Raw genomic sequence first — 19,177 nt, forward strand, 5'->3', positions numbered from 1 at the left:
CCAGAGGACTCTTAAACTGTCCTCTTTTCTTTTTGTTCTTTTCTCTGTTCAGCTTCAGTGATTGCCACTGATCCATTCTTCTGTATCTTTGAATCTACTGTTGATTCCTTATAGTGTATTTTTAATTTCAATTATTGTATTCTTCAGCTCTATCTTGTTCTTCTTTGTATCTTCTAACTCTTTGTTCATCTTCTTACTGTGTTCATCCATTCTTCTTCTGAATTCTTTATGATCATTACCTTGAACTCTTTATGAGGTAGATTGCCTATCTCCATTTCACTTAGTTCTTCTGGGTTTTATCATGTTCCTTCGTTTGGAACATGTTCCTCTGTTGCCTCATTTTTCCTAATTTGCTGTTTTATTTTTTGTGGTACGTGGGCCTCTCACCATTGTGGCCTCTCCCGTTGCAGAGCACAGGCTCCAGATGCGCAGGCTCAGCGGCCATGGCTCATGGGCCCAGCCGCTCCGTGGCATGTGGGATCTTCCCGGACCGGGGCACGAACCCGCGTCTCCTGCATCAGCAGGCGGACTCTCAACCACTGCGCCACCAGGGAAGCCCTTTAATGTGCTGTTTTTATTTCTATGTCTCTGGTGAGAGACATAGGTTATGTCTTTGGTTATGTTTCCCAAGTTTGGAAAAGTGGCCTTTTGTAGGAGACGTCCTATATGTCCCAGCAGTGCACTCCCCTCTGGTCACCAGACCTATGTGCTCTAGGGGTGCCCGCATGTGGGCTGCATAGGTCCTTCTGTTATGGTGGGCTGACTACTGTGGGCAGTCTGGTAGGTGTGGCTTGTCCCTGGTCCAGCTGGGTTGCTAGGCCCTGCCCGGTGAGGAGGCTGCTGGTCACTGGTTGGCAGGACCAGGTCATGAGGCAGCTGGCTGCAGAGCCCTGGAGGGTCCTGGGGCTAGTGCTGGCACACTGATGGACAGAGCCAGATTTGGGGATGGTTAGTTGTGGGGCCAGGGTTCCTGGATGTAGTGTTGACCTACTGGTAGGTGGAGTCAGTTCCTGCATGGCTGGCTGTGGGTTTGAGGTGTCCCAAAGCTAGTTCTGGTGCAGTGGTGAGTGGGGCTGGATCCTGGGGTAGCTAGCTGATGAGACCAAGCTATCTTGGAGTTGGTGTTGGCCTGCTGGTGGGTGGGGATGGATTCCAGGGCTGCTGGCTGAGGGACCCAAGGTGTCCCAGAGCTGGGGTTGACCTGCCAGTGGGCAGGGCAGCGTGCAGGGGGTCCCAGGGCATGGGATGTCCTAGGGCTGGTGCTGGCCTTCTGGTGTGTTGGCTGGGTCCTGACAAGGCAGGCTGTGGAGGTATGGTGGTCCTGGGGCTGGTGTCTACCTGCTGTTGGGTGAGGTCAGGGCCCAGGGTATCAAAGTGCTGGTGCCTGCCCATCAGTGTGTGAAGCTGGGTCCTGGGCCTAGTGCCTGCCCAGTGGCAGGCAGAGCCAGGCCCTGTGGTCTCTGGCTGCAGAGTCCAGGGGTCCCAGAGCTGGTGTTGAACTGCTGGTGGGTGTGGCCAAGGCCCAGCGGTTACTGGGGCTAGTGCTGGCTCACTGGTAGGCAGAGCCAGTTCCCAGGCTCTCTGGATGCAGGGCCCTGGGGATCCTGGAGCTGGTGTTGGTCTGCTGGCAGACATGGGCCATTTCCTGACACAGCTGGCTTCAGGATCTGGGGTGTCCCAAGCCTTGTATTGGCCTGCTAGTGGGTGGGACCAGATCCCAGGGTGGCTGGCTAAGGGGCCCAAGGTGTCTCAGAGCTGGTGTTGGCCTGCTAGTGGACAGGGCTGGGGCCCACGGGGTCCCAGGGCTGGTGCTGGCCTGCTGAAAGGTGGGCTGGGTCCTGCCATGGCAGGCTGCAGGGCTGTGGCGGTCCTGAGGCTGGTGTCCATCCACTCGTGGTATGGCAGGGGCCCAGGGGGGTCCTGGGGCTGGTGCCTGTCCACTGATGTGTGAGGCTGCTCCCAGGCTAGTGCCAGTCCTCTGGTGGTCAGGGCTGAGGATACTGGGGCTGGTGCCTACCTGCTGGTGGGCAGAGCTGGGTACCAGGGTCTCTGGCTGCAGGATCCTGGGGGCCCTGGAGTTGGTATGTTGGCCTGCTGGTGGGTGGGGCCGGGGCCCAGAGGGTCCTGGGGCTGGTGCCTGCCCACTAGTGGGTGGAGCTGGGTCCTGGGGTCTCTGACTGCAGGACTCTGGGGGTCCCATGGTTAGTACCTGTGTACTGGTGTCGGGGGCTGGGTTCTGGGCCCTCTGGTGGACAGGGCCTTATCCTGGGGCAGTTTTGGGCTCAGGAGGTCTTAAGGCAGCCTGCCTGCTGGTGAGTGGAACTGTGTCCCTGCCTGGCTAGTTGCTTGGCCTGAGGGTGCTGGTGCCAACAGGCTGGTGGGAAGGACTGGTTCCAGTGCTAATAGGCTAGAGGAAGGATTCCAAAATGGCACTTGCCAGCACCAGTGTCCACATGGTAGAATGAGTTCCCAGAATTGGCTACCACCAGTGTCTTGTGTCCCCAGGGTGAGCTCCGTTTGCCTCCTGCCTGTCCAGGAGACTCTCCAAGATCAGCAGGTGGGTCTGACCCAGGCTCCTCTTAAATCATTGCCTCTGCCCTGGGTCCTGGAGCATGTGAGATTTTGTGTGCGCCCTTTAAGAGTGGAGTCTCTGTTTCCCACAGTCCTCTGGGTCTCCCAAAAGTAAGCCCTGCTGGTCTTCAAAGCCAATTGTTCTGGGGACTCTTCTTCCTGGTGCAGGACCCCAGGACTGGGGAGCCCAGTGTAGGGCTCAGACTCATTGCTCCTTGGTGAGAACCTCTGCAATTGTAATTATCCTCCAGTTTGTGGGTCCCCCACTCAGAGGTGTGGGGCTTGACTGTACCGCTCCACCCCTCCTACTGGTCTTGTTGTGGTTCCTTCATTATATCTTTAGTTGAAGATCTTTTCTGCTAGATTCTGGTCTTCCTTAACAATCGTTGCTCTGTAAATAGTTGTAATTTTGGTGTGCCCATGAGAGGAGGTAAGCTCAGGGTCTTCCTACTCTACCATCTTGGCCTGAACTCCCACCATCCTCTTTTCTAAATATACTTTTTATTTACATATACATAAAATTCACCACTTTAAAGCATACAAATTGGTGGTTTTTAGTATATTCATAAAGTTGTGCAACCATCAGTACTAATTCCAGAACATTTTCATCACCCCAAAAAGAAACCACATGCTTATTAGCAGTCACTCCCCATTTCTCCCTCCGCTATCCCCTGTCAACCATTAATCTACTGCCTCTGTAGATGACTGTTCTGGATATTTCACATAAATGGAATCATACAATATATAGCCTTTTGTGTCTGGCATCTTTCATTTAGTAAAACAAAAGTATGATATTCATCCATGTGGTACCATGTATCAGTACTTCATTCCTTTTTATGGCCAAATAATATTCCACTGTGTGGGTATACCACATTTTGTTTATCCATTCATCAGTCGATGGACATTTGGGTCACTACCTTTTTGCTATTAAAAATAATACTGATGGGGCTTCCCTGGTGGCGCAGTGGTTGGGAGTCCACCTGCTGATGCAGGGGATGCAGGTTTGTGCCCCGGTCCAGGAGGATCCCACATGCTGCAGAGCGGCTGGGCCCGTGAGCCGTGGCCGCTGGGTCTGCGCGTCCAGAGCCTGTGCTCTGCAACGGGGGAGGCCACAGCGGTGAGAGGCCCACGTACCGCAAAAAAAAAAAAAAAAAAAAAAAAATCCTGATATGAACACTTGTGTATACAAGTTTTTGTGTGGATATATGTTTTCATTTCTCTTGGGCATATACCTAAGAGTGGAATTACTGGATCATATGGTAACTGTATGTTTAACTTTTTGAGAACCTGCCAAACTGTTTCCATACCACCTGCACCATTTTATATTCCCAGCAACAGTGTGTGAGTGTTCTGATTTCTCCACATCCTTGCCTTGTCCTTTCCATCTCCCCAACCCTTTTTTGTTTGTTTCAAGCTATCCTAGTGGATGTGAAATGATATCTCATTGTGGTTTTGATTTGCATTTCCCTATTGACTAATGATGGTGAGCATCTTTTCATGTGCTATTTGGCCATTTGTATGTCTTTGGGGAAATGTCTATTCTAATCCTATGTCCATTTAAAAATTGTTTTTTTAAAATTGTGCTTGTAAGCCTTTACATATTCTGGATACAAGTCCTTTAAAAGATATATTTTCAAATATTTTATCCCATTCTGTGGGTTGTCTTCACTTTCTTGATGGTGTCCTTCAAATCACAAAAGGTTTTAATTTTGATGAAATCTAATTTATTTCTTCTCTTGTTGCTTGTGCTTTTGCCCTCCTATCTAAGAAATCATTGCCAATCCAAGGTCACAACGATTTATGCCTGTGGTTTTTTACTAAGAATTTTATACTTACATTTAGATCTTCAGTCCATTTCGAGTTAATTTTCATATATTACGTGAGGTAGGGATCCAACTTCATTCCTTTGCATATGACTATTCACTTATCCAAGCACAAATTTGTTGAAAAGACTATTCTTTCTCCCGTTGAATTGTCTTGTTACCTTTGTTAAAAATCAATTGACGGGGGCTTCCCAGGTGGCGCAGTGGTTGAGAGTCCGCCTGCCGATGCAGGGGACACAGGTTCGTGCCCTGGTCCGGGAAGATCCCACATGCTGCAGAGCGGCGGGGCCCGTGAGCCATGGCCACTGAGCGTGCGTGTCCGGAGCCTGTGCTCCGCAACGGGAGAGGCCACAACAGTGAGAGGCCTGCGTACCGCAAAAAAAAAAAAAAAAAAAAAAATCAATTGACCATCAATTGTGAGGGTTTATTTACATACTCGTATTTCTATTCTATTTATATATATGTCTGTCCTTTTGTCACTACCACACTCTCTTGATTACTGTAACCTTCTATTAAGTTTTGAGATCAGAGAAGTGTGAATCTTCCAATTTTGTTCTTTTTCAAGATTGTTTTGGCTATTCTGGGTCCCTTGCATTAATTTTAGGATCAGCTTGTCAATTCCTGCAAAAAAGGCAACTGGGGTTTTGATAGGGATTGCACTGAATCTGTAGATTGGGGAGTATTGCCATTTTAATAACATTAAAAATTTTGATTCATGAACACGGGTATCATTCCATTCATTTAGATCTTTAATTTCTTTCAATGACATGAGTAGTTTTTGTTGTACAAGTCTTGCACTTCTTTGGTTAAATTTATTCCTAAGTTTTTTATTCTTTTTCATGCTTCTGTTAGTTTGCTTGGGCTGCCATAACAGAAAAACCATGGACTACTTGACTTAAACAACATAAATTTTTTCACAGTTCTGGAGACTGAAATCCCAAGGTCAGGGTGCCTGCAGGGATGCTTACTGGTGAGACCTCTTTTTGGCTTGCAGATAGCCACCTTCTCCCTGTGTCTTCACATGCATTTTCCTCTGTGCATATGTGGAGAGACTGGGATCTCTGTGTCTCTTCTTCTTCTTATAAGTACACTAGTCCTGTCAGATAGAGCCTCATTCTTATGACCTCGTTTAACCTTAATTACTTCCTTAAAGGCCCTATTTCCAAATAAAGTCACATTGGGCATTAGGGCTTCAATATATAGCTTTTGGGGGACACAGTTCAATCCATCACAATGCTAATGTAAATGGAAATGTTTTCTTAATTTCATTTTCAGATTGTTCATTGCTAGTGTATAGAAAGATAATTAGTTTTTATGTATTGATCTTGTATCCTTTAGCGTTGCTGAACTAGCTTATTAATTCTCATAGTTCTTGTGTGTGTGTGTGTGTGTGTGTGTGTGGATTTTCTACATGTCATTGCAAATAGAGCTGGTTTTACTTCTTCCTTTTTAATCTGGGTATCTTTTCTTTCTTTTTCTTGCCTGATTGCCTGGCTAGAATCTCCAGTACTATGTTGACTAGAACTGGGAGGAGTGGATATCTTTGTCTTGTTCCTGATCTTAGGGGAAAGCATTCACTCTTTCACCATCAGGTATGATGTTCACTGGGGTTTTTTCATAGATGCCTTTTATCAGGTTGATGGAATTTCCTTCTATTCCTAATTAGTTGAATGTTTTTAGCATGAAAAGGTGTTTGATTTTATACACATATTGTATTCATGCTTTTTTATACATATATTAAGACAATCATGTGGTTTTGTCCTTTATTCTTTTAATATGTATTAAATTGATTTTCATATATTGAACCAAACTTGCAACCTCAGGATAAATACCATTTGGTCACAGTGCATAATCCTTTGTATCTATTGCTGGATTCAGTTTGCTAGTATGTTTTAAGGATTTTTACATCTAAATTCATGAGGAATATTGATCTGTAGTTTTCTTTCCTTGTGATATTTTTATTTTTTAAATATTTATTTATGCATGCTGCTCAGGGTCTTAGTTGCGGCACATGGACTCTTAGTTGTGGCGTGCATGCGGGATCTAGTTCCCCAACCAGGGATCGAACCCGGGACCCCTGCTTTGGGAGTGTGGAGTCTTACCCACTGGACCACCAGGGAAGTCCCCCTTGTGGTATTTTTAAATTTGGTTTTGGTATCAGGGTGATACTGGCCTCATAGAATGAGTTGGGCAGTATTCTCTTTCCTTTTATTATTTTTTTTAAGAAGAGTTTGTAAGGGACTTCCCTGGGGGTCCAGTGGCTAAGACTCCATGCTGCCAATACAGAGGGCCTGGGTTTGATCCCCGGTCAGGGAACTAGATCCCACATTGCTGCAACTAAGAGTTCGCGTGTCGCAACTAAAGATCCTGCATGCTGCAATGAAGATCCACATGCTGCAGCTAAGACCCTGTGCAGCCAAAAATAAATAAATAAATGTTTAAAAAAAAAAGTTTGTGAATTCTTGTTTATGTGTTCGGTAGAATTCAACAGTGAAGCTATCTGGTTCTGGGCTTTTCTTTGTGGGAAGTTTTGATTACTGATTCAATCCTTTTGCTTGTTATAGACCTATTCAGACTTTCTTTTTCTTCTTGAGTCCATTTCAGTAGTTTGTGTCTTTATAGAAACATTTCCATTTCATCTAGGTTATCTAATTTGTTGGCATACATTTGTTCATAAAATTCCCTTATAATCCTTTTTATTGATGTAAGAGTGATTATAACATCCCTCTTTCATTCCAGATTTTAGTAATTTGAGTCTTTTCTTTTTTTCTTGGCCTTTCAAGCTAATGGTTTGTCAAGTTTGTTGATCTTTTCAAAGAATCTACTTTTTATTTCATTGATTTTTCTATTGTTTTTCTGTTCTCTACTTCATTTATTTCTGCTTGAGTGTGTATTGTTTCCTTCCTTCTGTTTCCTATAGGTTTAGTTTGCACATCTTTTTTTTTTTTTAGTTTCTTAAGGTTTGCAGTTAGGTAATTAATTTGAGGTCTTTCTTTTTTAATATAGCATTTATAGCTATAAATTTCTCTCTAAGCTTTAGCTGCATTATAACTTTTGATACATTGTGTTCTTGTTTTCATTTATCTCAAAGTATTTCCTAATTTTCCTTGTGATTTCTTCTTTGACCTATTGGTTATTTTGGAGTGTGTTGTGTGATTTCCACGTATATGTGAATTTCCCACATTGCCTTCTGTTATTTATTATTTTTTAAAAAACTTTTATTGAAGTAGTTGATTTACAGTGTTGTGTTAATTTCTGCTGTACAGCAAAGTAACTCAGTTATACACATATATTCTTTTTCATTATGCTTTATTACAGGATATTGAATATAGTTCCCTGTGCTATACAGTAGGCCCTTGTTGTTTATCCATCCTATATATAATAGTTTGCATCTGCTAATCCCAAACTCCCAATACTTCTCTCCCTCATCCCCCGCTCAACAACCACAAATAGTCTGTTCTCTATGTCTGTGAGTCTGTTTCTGTTTCATAGATATGTTCATTTGTGTTGTATTTTAGATTCCACATATAAGTGATATCATATGGTATTTGTCTTTGTCTGACTTACTTCACTTAGTATGATAATCTCTAGGTCCATCCATGTTGCTGCAGATGGCTTTATTTCATTCTTTTTTATGGCTGAGTAGTATTCCATTATACATATATACCACATCTTCTTTTTCCATTCATCTGTCTTTGGTCATTTAGGTTGTTTCCATGTCTTGGCTATTGTAAATAGTGCTGCTGTGAACATACGGGTATCTTTTCGAATTAGTTTTGTCTGGGTATATGCCCAAGAGTGGAATTGATGGATCATATGGCAACTCTATTTTTAGTTTTTTAAGGAACCTCCATACTGTTCTCCATAGTGGCTGCACCAGTTTACATTCCCACCAATGGGGTAAGAGAGTTCCCTTTTCTTTACACCCTCTCCAGCATTTCTTTTTTGTAGACTTTTTAATGATGGCCATGACCAGTGTGAGGTAGTACCTCATTGTAGTTTTGATGTGCATTTCTCTAATAATTAGTGATGATGAGCATTTTTTCCTGTGCCTGTTGGCCATCTGTATGTCTTCTTTGGAGAAATGTTTATTTAGGTCTTCTGCCCATTTTTTTGATTGGGTTGTTTGTTTTTTTGTTATTGAGCTGCATGAGCTGTTTGTATATTTTGGAAATTAAGCCCTTATTGGTCACATCATTTGCAAATATTTTCTCCCAATTCGTAGGTTGTCTTTTCATTTTGTTTATGGTTTCCTTTGCTGTGCAAAAGCTTATAAATTTGATTAGGTCCCATTTGTTTAGTTTTGCTTGTATTTCTATTGCCTTGGGAGACTGACCTAAGAAAACATTTATATGATTTACATCAGAGAGTGTTTTTCGTTTGTTCTCTTCTAGAAGTTTTATGGTGTCTTGTCTTATATTTAAGTCTTTAAGACATTTTGAGTTTATTTTTGTGTATGGTGTCAGGGTGTGTTCTAACTTCATTGATTTACATGTGGCTGTCCAGCTAGCCCAACACCACTTGCTGAAGAGATTGTCTTTTCTCCATTGTGTATTCTTGCCTCATTTGTTGAAGATCAATTGACCATAGGTGTGTGCGTTTATTTCCAGGCTCTCTATTCTGTTCCATTGATCCGTGTGTCTGTTTTTGTGCCAGTACCATGCAGTTTTGATTACTGTAGCTTTGTAGTATTGTCTGAAGTCTGGGAGGGTTATGCCTTCGCTTTGTTCTGTTGCCTCAGGACTGCTTTGGCAATTCTGGGTCTTTTATGGTTCCATATAAATTTTAGGATTTTCACATTCTGTGAAGAATGTCATGGGTAATTTGATAGGGATCATGTTAAATCTGTAGGTTGTTTTTGGTGGTATGGCCATTTTAACAATATTAATTCTTCCAATCCAAGAGCATGGGATATCTTTCCATTTATTTGAATCATCTTCAGTTTCCATTATCAGTGTTTTATCGTTCTTGGCATATAAGTCTTTCACTTCCTTGATCAGGTTTATTCCTAAGTTTTTTGTTTTTTGGGGTTTTTTTGATGTGATTTTAAACGTGATTTTTTTTTTTTTTTTACTTTCTGATATTGCATTGTTAGTGTAAAGAAATGCAACAGGTTTCTGTATGTTAATCTTGTATTCTGCTACCTTGCTGAATTTTTTTTTAATCAGTTTTAGTAGTTTTTGTGTGGAGTCTGTATGGTTTCCTATATATACTATCATGTCATCTGCATATAAGACAATTTTACCTCTTCTCTTCCAATTTGGATACTTTTATTTCTTTTTCTTGTCTGGTTGCTGTGGCTAGGACTTCCAATACCATGTTGAAAAGAAGTGGTGAGAGTGGGCATCCTTGTCTTGTTCCAAATTTTAGTGGGAAGGCTTTCTTTCAGCTTTTTACCATTGAGTTTTATGTTGGCTATGGGTTTGTCATAAATAGCTTTCATCATGTTATGTTCCCTCTATACCCACTTTGGTAAGAGTTTTTATCATAATGGATGTTAAATTTTATCAAATGCTTTTCCTGTATCTGTTGAGATCACCATGTGGTTTTTGTTTTCTCTTTTGTTGATGTGGTGTATCACATAGATTGATTTGTGTATGTTTTACCATCCTTGTGACCCTGGGATGAATCCAACTTGATTGTGGTGTATGATCCTTTTTCATGTGTTGTCAGATTCCGTTTACTAATATTTTGTTGAGAATTTTTGCATCTATATTTATCAAATATAGATATCAGTATATAGCTATAGATCAATATATTCATAGATAATAGATTAATATAGTCATCAATACAGATACAGATTTGCTGATATTGGCCTGTAATTTTCTTTTTTGGTGTTTGTCTGGTTTTGGTATCAGGGTGATAGTGGCTTCATAGAATGACTTTGGGAGTATTCCTTCCTCTTCAGTCTTTTGGAAGAGCTTGAGAAGGATCAGTATAAGTTCTTATTCATATGTTTGGAAGAATTCCCCAGTGAAGCCATCTGGTCCTGGACTTTTGTTTGTAGGGAGTTTGTTTTTTTGTTTTTGTTTTTTTAAATTACAGATTCTATTTCACTTCTAGTGATCAGTCTATTCAAATTTTCTGTTTCTTGATTCAGTTTCGGTGGGCTGTATGTTTCTAGAAACTTGTCCATTTCTTCTAGGTTGTCCAGTTTGTTGGCATATAATTGTTCATAGTATTCTCTTATTTTTTTTTATGTCTATAGTATTCTTTATTATTTCTCCTCTTTCATTTCTTATTTTATTTGGGTCCTCTCTTTTCTTCTTGGTGAGCCTACCCAGAGGTTTGTCAATTTTGTTTACCCTTTTGAAGAACCAGCTCTTGGTTTTATTGATTTTTCTGTTGCTTTTTAATCTCTTTTATTTATTTCTCTCTGATCTTTACTATTTCCTTTCTTCTGCTGACTTTAGGTTTTGTTTGTTCTTCTTTTTCTAATTCTTTTAGGTGGTAGGTTAGGTTGTTTATTTGAGATTTTTCTTGGTTTTTTTGAGGAAGGCCTGTATCACTATGAACTTACCTCCAAGAACTGCTTTTGCTGCATCCCATAGATTTTGTACAGTTGTTTTGTATATTTTTATTTTTATATGAAGCTGATACGACTGGATTCTAAGTACACTGAGATTGTCAAAAGGTTACGTATTTCCTTCTGGTTCTTTAGGTTTTTTCTTTGACTTCATACTCTTTTTAAAAAAAATTCAGTGTACCTGCCCCATTTAACAAACACAAAACATTTGCATAATGTTTAACATTTGATGGACACAACCCTATGTTATAGATACTATTGTTGTCCCAACTTACAGATGAGGAAACAGAGACATGGAAAAATTAAATTCTTTGCCAAGTTCCCACAACTAATAGATGGCAAAAACTGAGATTTGATCCTGGGCTTCCAGCATTTGAGCCCATACTTTCAGTTAGCAGCTCTCAGAGTTTTTGGTCTCAGGACCCTCTTATATTCTGAAAAAATGACTGAGCCAAAATGTATACGGACATACAAAGGCCCTAGAATATCTAAGAAATCTTGATAAAGAAAAAAATTTTTAATAAAAAAATGACTGGTTCTCAAAGTTGGAAGACTTAACCAGCATATTTCAACATTTACTACAAAACTACCGTAATTAACACAGAGTACTTTTGGAGCAAGGATAGATAAATATACCACTGGAACAGAACAAAGAATCCGTAAATAGACCCACAGATGTATGTTTTCTTGATTTACATCAAAGGTGCCACTGTAATTACGTGGGGGAATGATTTTGGAACAACTAATTGTGTGTATGGAGAAAAGTAAAGCCTGACCTTTAACTCAAACACAAAAATTTGTTAAGTATATCATAGACCTAAAATCAAAAGCTAAAACAATCAAACTTCCAAATAAAAGCATAGGAGAATATTTTCCTGGTATTGTGGTAAATAAAGTTTTTAATCAGATCACAAAATACACTAAACCAAATAAGAGAGATTGATAAATTTGACTTAAATTAGAACATCTGATCATCAAAACGCATCATTAAGAAAGTAAATAGGGGCTTCCCTGGTGGCGCAGTGGTTGAGAGTCTGCCTGCCGATGCAGGGGACACAGGTTCATGCCCCGGTCTGGGAAGATCCCACATGCCGCGGAGCGGCTAGGCCCGTGAGCCATGGCTGCTGAGCCTGCACATCCAGAGCCTGTGCTCCTCCGCAACGGGAGAGGCCACAACAGTGAGAGAGGCCCGCATACTGCGCAAAAAAAAAAAAAAAAAGTAAATAGGCCAGCTATAGAATGATAAAGAATTCATATACAGAATATACAAAGAACTTCTACAAATCAATAAGCTAAAGATAATTTTTTTTCCTATTCATCTTTTTTTTTTCTTTAGGGTTTGAGGTAGAGGTTTTTTTTAAGGTTTTTTTAAAATTGAAGTATAGTTAATTTACATTGTTGTATTTCAGGTATACAGCAAAGTGATTCAGTTACCTGTGTGTGTGTGTATGTATGTACATACATATATACATATACACACATATATCCTTTTTTAGATTCTTTCCCATTATAGGTTATTTTAAGATATTGATTAATCTTCGCTATGCTGTACAGTAGGTCCTTGTTGTTTATCTATTTTATATATAGTAATGTGTATCTGTTAATCCCAAACTCCTAATTTATCTCTCCCCACCCCTTGCTATCCCCTTTGGTAACCATAAGTTTGTTTTCTATGTCTGCGAGTCTATTTCTGTTTTGTAAAGAAGTTCATTTGTATCATTTTTTGGATTCCACATATAAGTGGTATAGTATTTATCTTTTTAAAACGAACAAAAGATTTGAACAAGCATTTCATGAAAGAGGATATTCAAATGACCAATTAATGTATTAAAAGGAACTCAGAATAATATCAAAGAAATGCAAATTAAAACCATAATAACACTATTAGCAGAATGGATAAAAAAATTTTAAACTTTCATTATCAAGTGTTGCTGAGGATGTGGAGTAACTGAAATTCTCATCCATTATGATTTGGCAGCTTCTAATAAAGCCAAACATAGACCTACTGTGGAACCCAAAAATTCCACATCCAGGCATATGCTCAAGAAAAATTAATTCATATGGCCACCAAAGACTTGTACGAGAATGTTCATAGCAGCTTTATTCATAATAGTCTAAAACTGGACAAAATCCTAATGTCTGTCAACAGGAAAAGAAAACAATATGTGATATATAGTTGTACAATGGAATATTACTGGCAATAATAAAAATGAACAGACTATTAATACACAGAATGACATGTATGAATCTCAAGAACGCTATGCTGAGAGAAAAAAACCAGGCACAAAAGTATACATATTAAGATTCCATTCATATGAAGTTAAGAACAAGCAAAACTAATCTATGATGACAGAAATCAGAATAATGGTGACCTCTGGTGGATTGGTGAGTCCTTCCATGATGATGGAAATGGCCTATAACTTGAATGTGGTGGAGGTTACATGGTGTATACATATGTAAAAATGAACTGAGCTGAATGTTTAAGATTTGTGTACTGTATGTAAATTATACATCAGTAAAACTTTAAATAAAAAGGACCTCCAAAGAGCCTTTGTTTATGTGAGTTATATCTATCAAATTTTATATTAGAAATTGAAATTGTGAAACTTTAAGGTATTAACTCATTTTTAAATAAAAAAAACTTACTACACATTAACATACATAATGTCTTTATGAAAAATAACTATTTTCTAAAACAAAAAATTAGAGGAGTGGCATTGTTTTACATTTTTGCAAATTTCTTTAACGTCTGACTAAAATAAGACAGCTGGAAAAAAGACAGCTGGATTCTCAAACCTGCTTCTGCATTTAATGTGTTAAAATATCATGTTATGCAGCCTTTGGAAACTCTACTGTACACTTACAGGAGAAGGCAAATGAAAAGACAAATGAAACTTATAAAAATAGTTTTAACCTCATGATTCTCTGGAAGTCTCAGAGACCCTAGAGTACCCCATATTATACTTTGGGAACTGCTGCTCTGACCCACCCTCCTTTGCTGCCTTTTTAGCATGTTGCTAGAAGAGAAATGTAATATTCAAGTTTAGAATGGGGTTCATGTTAGCTATTTTATTACACAGATTCCTTAGTATCTCTCTAATTTTCCACAGTTCTACCCCTGCCTCCCCTACATTTTCCAGGGCCAATTAGTTTGGAGATGAGGACTTCTCTTCCTCTTGGCCCTTGTCCTCTCTGTAGTGGAGGCTATATTCCAGCAAGCAGGTAGATGTTAACAATAGGACACATGAGCATGACAGGGGCTGACTTTGATCATTATCCACCCTCTTAGCATAATTATCATCATAAGTTGCTGCAAGAATTAGTTTTCGTTTCATCTCTCAACTCACAGGTCACCCCTATGACTGTATAGGAAGCACCTTGGTTAGTGACTTAGTAACCTCAGCTGTCTCACACCAGTTCACATCACTGTCCTTTCCAGAGGCAGGACTGCCTTAAGGACCTTGACATGGCACTCTTTTGCCTTCTTAGTGTGTCTTTAGTTATAGTTTAGAGCTGCTGGGTACAGCCAGATGACTGTAGGTACTGGTTGACTTTCTGAGATGCATCTAATATGAGCGTAAGACATACGCTTCGGAACAATTTTTTCCAACATTTTTTAATGAAAAATTTCAAACATACAAGAGAGTTGAAAGAATTTTATGGTAAAAACCAATATACTCATCATCTAGATTTTACAATTTACATTTTACTATATTGCTTTATCATATATGTCTATCCATCCCTCTATCCATCCATAAATGATTTTTTATGCAATTCAAAGTAAGTTGCAGACATAAATACACTACACTCCTCAATGCTTCAGCATGCATACGTTTAACTAGAATTTAATGTTTGTGTAGAGGGTTGTTTTTTTTTTCAGGTAAACTTTGTATATGGTTTACCCAAAGGAACTGAAAACTATGTCCACATAAAAACCTGCACATGTATGTTTATAGCAGCTTTATTCATAATTGACAAAACTTGGAAGCAACCAAGATGCCCTTCAGTAGATGAATGGATAAATGAACTGTGGTACCTGCAGACAATGGATTATTTTTCAGCACTAAAAAGAAATGCATTTCAAGCCATGAAAAAAAAAATGAAGGAAACTTAAATGCATATTACTAAGTGAAAGAAGCCAGTCTGAAAAGGCTACATATGGTATGATTCCAACAGTATGACATTCTGGAAAACGCAAAGCTATGGAGATAGTAAAAAGATTAGTGGTTGCCAGAGGTTAGACGGGAGGGAAGGATGAATAGGCAAAGCACAGAGGATTTTTAGCATGGTGAAACTGTTCTGTATGCTACTACAATCCTGGTATGTTATTATATATTTACCCAAACCCACAGAATATACAAAACCAAAAGTAAACCCTAATGTAAACCACAGACTTTGGGCAATTATGATATGTCAATGTAGGTTCATCAGTTATAACAAATGTACTACTCTAGTGAGTGATGTTGATAATGGGGCAGGCTGAGCATATGTGGGGGTAGGGAACATATGGGAAATCTCTGTCAGTTCTTCTCAATTTTGCTGTGAACCTAAAACTGCTCTAGGGACTTCCCTGGTGGCACAGTGGGTAAGAATCCACCTGCCAATGCAGGGAACATGAGTTCGATACCTGGTCCAGGAAGATCCCACAGGCTGCAGAGCAGCTAAACCTGTAAGCCACAACTGTTGAGCCTGTGCTCTAGAGCCGACGAGCCACAACTACTGAGCCCACGCGCCCTGGAGACCACACACCACAACTACTGAGCCGACGCACCACAACTACTGAAGCCCGCGCACCTAGAGCCTGTGCTCTACAACAAGAGAAGCCACCACAATGAGAAGCCCGTGCACTGCAAGGAAGAGTCGCCCCCACTCACTGCAACTAGAAAAAGCCAGCATACAGCAACGAAGACCCAATGCAGCCAAAAATAAATAAATTAATTAAAAACAAAAGAAAAAAGCTCTAAAAAAAAAATTATCTTAAAAAAAATAAGTCCTGTCAGAAGAATGAGCTCTCTAGAAGACAAAGGCTGCTTTCATTTAAAAAAATTCATGTACAGTGAAGTGGACAAATTGTAAGTACAGCATTTGGTTAGTTCTGACAAATATGTTCACATGTGTTTCCCATATAGAATTGTAAAATATGACTATCACTCCAGAGTTTTTCTTGTGGTCCTTCTCAGTGAATACCTGACCCCACCACACTCCCGGAGACAGGTACCTGTTTTCAGAATAATTTTTAACTTACACCCAGTGAAATTCTTTTTTAAATTAAATCCAGAAATCTCTGGATTACTTGGGCTTATTGTTCTTGGTTATAGACTCTCTAGAAGTCACAGAAAATTTCCAGCCTTTCCTTAGATGATAAGATATTTTGTGTAAATGACTTTTTATCTATAAGTTATTTTTTAAATTTACTTTTTATTTTATATTAGAGTATAGCTGATTTACAATGTTGTGTTAGTTTCAGGTGTACAAAGTGATTCAGCTATGCATATATCCATTCTTTTTCAGATTCTTTTCCCATACAGGTTATTACACATTATTGAGTAGAGTTCCCTGTGCTATACAATAGGTCCTTGTTGATTATTTTACATATAATAGTGTGTATATGTTAATCCCAAACTCCTAATTTATTCCTCTCCCCACCTTTCCCCTTTGGTAACCATAAGTTTGTTTTTGAAGTCTGTGAATACGTTTCTGTTTTGTAAATAAGTTCATTTGTATCATTTTTTTAGATCCCACGCATAAGTGATATCATAGGATATTTGTCTTTCTCTGTCTGACTTCACTTAGTATAATAATCTCTAGGTTCATCCACGTTGCTGCAAATGGCATTTCACTCTTTCTTATGGCTGAGTAATATTCCATTGTATATATGTACATCTTCTTTATCCATTCCTCTGTTGATGGACATTTAGGTTGCTTCCATGTATTGGCTATTGTACATACTGCTGCAATGAACATTGGAGTGCATGTATCTTTTCGAGTTACGTTTTTCTTCAGATATACGCCCAGGAGTGGGACTGCTAGATCATATGGCAACTCTTTTCAATTTTTTAAGGAACCGTCATACTGTTCTCTATAGTGGCTGTACCAGTTTACATTCCCACCAACAGTGTAAGAGAGTTCCCTTTTCTCTACACCCTCTCCAGCATTTCTTATTTGTAGACTTTTAAATCATGGCCATTCTGACTAGTGTGAGGTGGTACCTCATTATAATTTTGATTTGCATTTCTCTAATAATTAGCGATGTTGAGCATCTTTTCATGTGCCTCTTGGCCATCTGTATGTCTTCTTTGGAGAAATCTCTATTTAGATCTTCTGCCCATTTTTTGATTGGGTTGTTTGTTTTTTTGATATTGAGCTGCATGAGCTGTTTGTGTATTTTGCAGATTAATCCCTTGTTGGTTGCTTCATTTGCAAATATTTTCTTCCATTCATTGGGTTGTCTTTTCGTTTTGTTTATGGTTTTCCTTTGGTGTGCAAAAGCTTGTAAATTTGATTAGGTCCTGTTTGTTTATTTCTGTTTTTATACTGAGTTATTTTAAATTATGAAACAGAAGAACTGATCTTCAAGCACAGACTAGGTGTTCAATATAAGCTTTTTATTTCCATAATTCTAAACTGCATGGATCTAAGAAAAATGTATTTAATGGGCAAAACTTTCAAAAGAAAAGAAAAAGCAAGTCACTGTCACTCATTCCTATATAGCAATAGTCCAGTGAAGGCAAAGCTCTCAATATATTGTACAAGGTGAAAAAGAAGCTCTCAGGCTTCAGAGTTGCAGGATATTATTAAAGCCCTGTGACCATAAACCAGGCTGGCCTTAGTGCCTCTTTCCCAGACAGTCTTATTTAATATCAGCACTCCAGGCAGGGCAGGTCAGAACCTTTCAGAGCCAGGAAAATACCTCCTGCAGTGCTTAATCATACACATCTTGAGGCTTGTGGATAAACTCTTTATCAAACGAAGGCTTGAGTCCCAAACAAGTATTGAGTGGCTCATTTATTCCTTCTTTTGTCCCACCAAAATGATTTTTTTAGTGCATGGACAATTCTGCAGAGATTTATTAAGTCCTCATATAGACCTATTCCTGTGGAGCATGTGAGGATGAAAAATATGATTCTCAATTTCAAGGGGTTTTATGTTTTAGGGGGAGAACCAGGTAGAGGAGAATTCCAATTAAGAGGAGGTAGGGCATGATGGAGAGGGAACTTCTGGAAGAGGGAAAATCTGAACTAGACCTTGAAAGATTGGTAAGGTTTTTTTTTTTACAAATATGGATGAGAAGAAAGAGCAAATAATTTTTCATACTGCAGCCCGAGTGATCTTTATGAAGCACAAATCTGATCATTACATTCCTCTACGTAAAGCCCTTCATCGATGAGAAATATTAACACTCGTGTTTTATGAGATAATGGTGCCTGGCACACAGTGGATGAGGAAACTGAGGCCCAGTAGGGGCTGTGCCCTCCCCAGAGCTAGGTACTTAATGGCAGAACCAGACTGGGACTTAGTCCCCTAGGAAATACTCCTCTCCTTAGGCATCTCAGTAGCCATTTTAGGTTCAAGAAAATAAATCAGCATCCTAGGATACAAGTATATCTGGGCTGTGGAGGACCATACAGCCATTCAAACCGGTGGGCACATCTGCGTGTAATCACCCAGAAGGAAATTCAAGATTACTGCTAATTCAGTAAGGGAAGTTGCAGAAATTATAGGTAGTATAATCCTGTTTTCACAAAACTAATGAAGTTTGTGAGTGGCAGGAAGAGGTCTGGAATGATAACACCAATGTGCTAGCTGAGGAGGGGGGATTTGGCAGAGGAACTTTCACTTGTTAACATATACATTTCTTTGTTGCTAGAGTTTGTTTTGGTGGCGGGTGGTCGTCTTGTTTTATTTACAAGGAGCATGCATTTTGTTTCTAATTAAAAAGGCAGGCAAAACCAAACTCTCCGCTGACCCTCAGGATTGTGTCCAAACTCCTTACTGAGGCCCCTCTTGATCCACCTGCCTTCACGCCTCCTCTCCCCCTTCCAGTTCCGCCTGCATCCGAGCTCCAGCTGCCAGAACTCAGGGCTCTGCCTTCTGGACTGTGAGCTGCTGCTTCTCTCTACCCTTCTTTTCCCCTTCTCTCAGTGGGGCTGTCTTTTATTTATCCTTCAGGGCTGGTGCTTCCTGAAATACTTTCTTCCCTATTGTTTGGCACCATGTTGCCTTTGTTTTCCTTTTTCTTTTCCTTCCTGCCCCCTTT

The 19,177-nt window shown here is 39.7% G+C and overlaps 1 protein-coding gene across 3 annotated transcripts in view; it reads left to right on the forward strand.

Annotated features, from left to right (window-relative positions):
- Positions 1–19,177, forward strand: part of LOC307196783 (uncharacterized protein) — a 48,830-nt gene that overhangs the window by 11,918 nt on the left and 17,735 nt on the right. The window contains exon 2 of one of the 3 annotated variants that reach the window (XM_079942125.1): positions 5,893–6,145. The exons of the other annotated variants lie outside the window; for them this stretch is intronic. Coding sequence (XP_079798251.1) covers positions 5,893–5,916 — 24 coding nt within the window. The 3' untranslated portion in view covers positions 5,917–6,145. Of the gene's footprint in view, positions 1–5,892; positions 6,146–19,177 lie in introns of those variants that run through there. 3 annotated transcript variants of the gene reach the window in all.

Source organism: Stenella coeruleoalba (assembly GCF_951394435.1).
Source record: "Stenella coeruleoalba genome assembly, chromosome: 14".
Classification (NCBI taxonomy): Eukaryota; Metazoa; Chordata; class Mammalia; order Artiodactyla; family Delphinidae; genus Stenella; species Stenella coeruleoalba.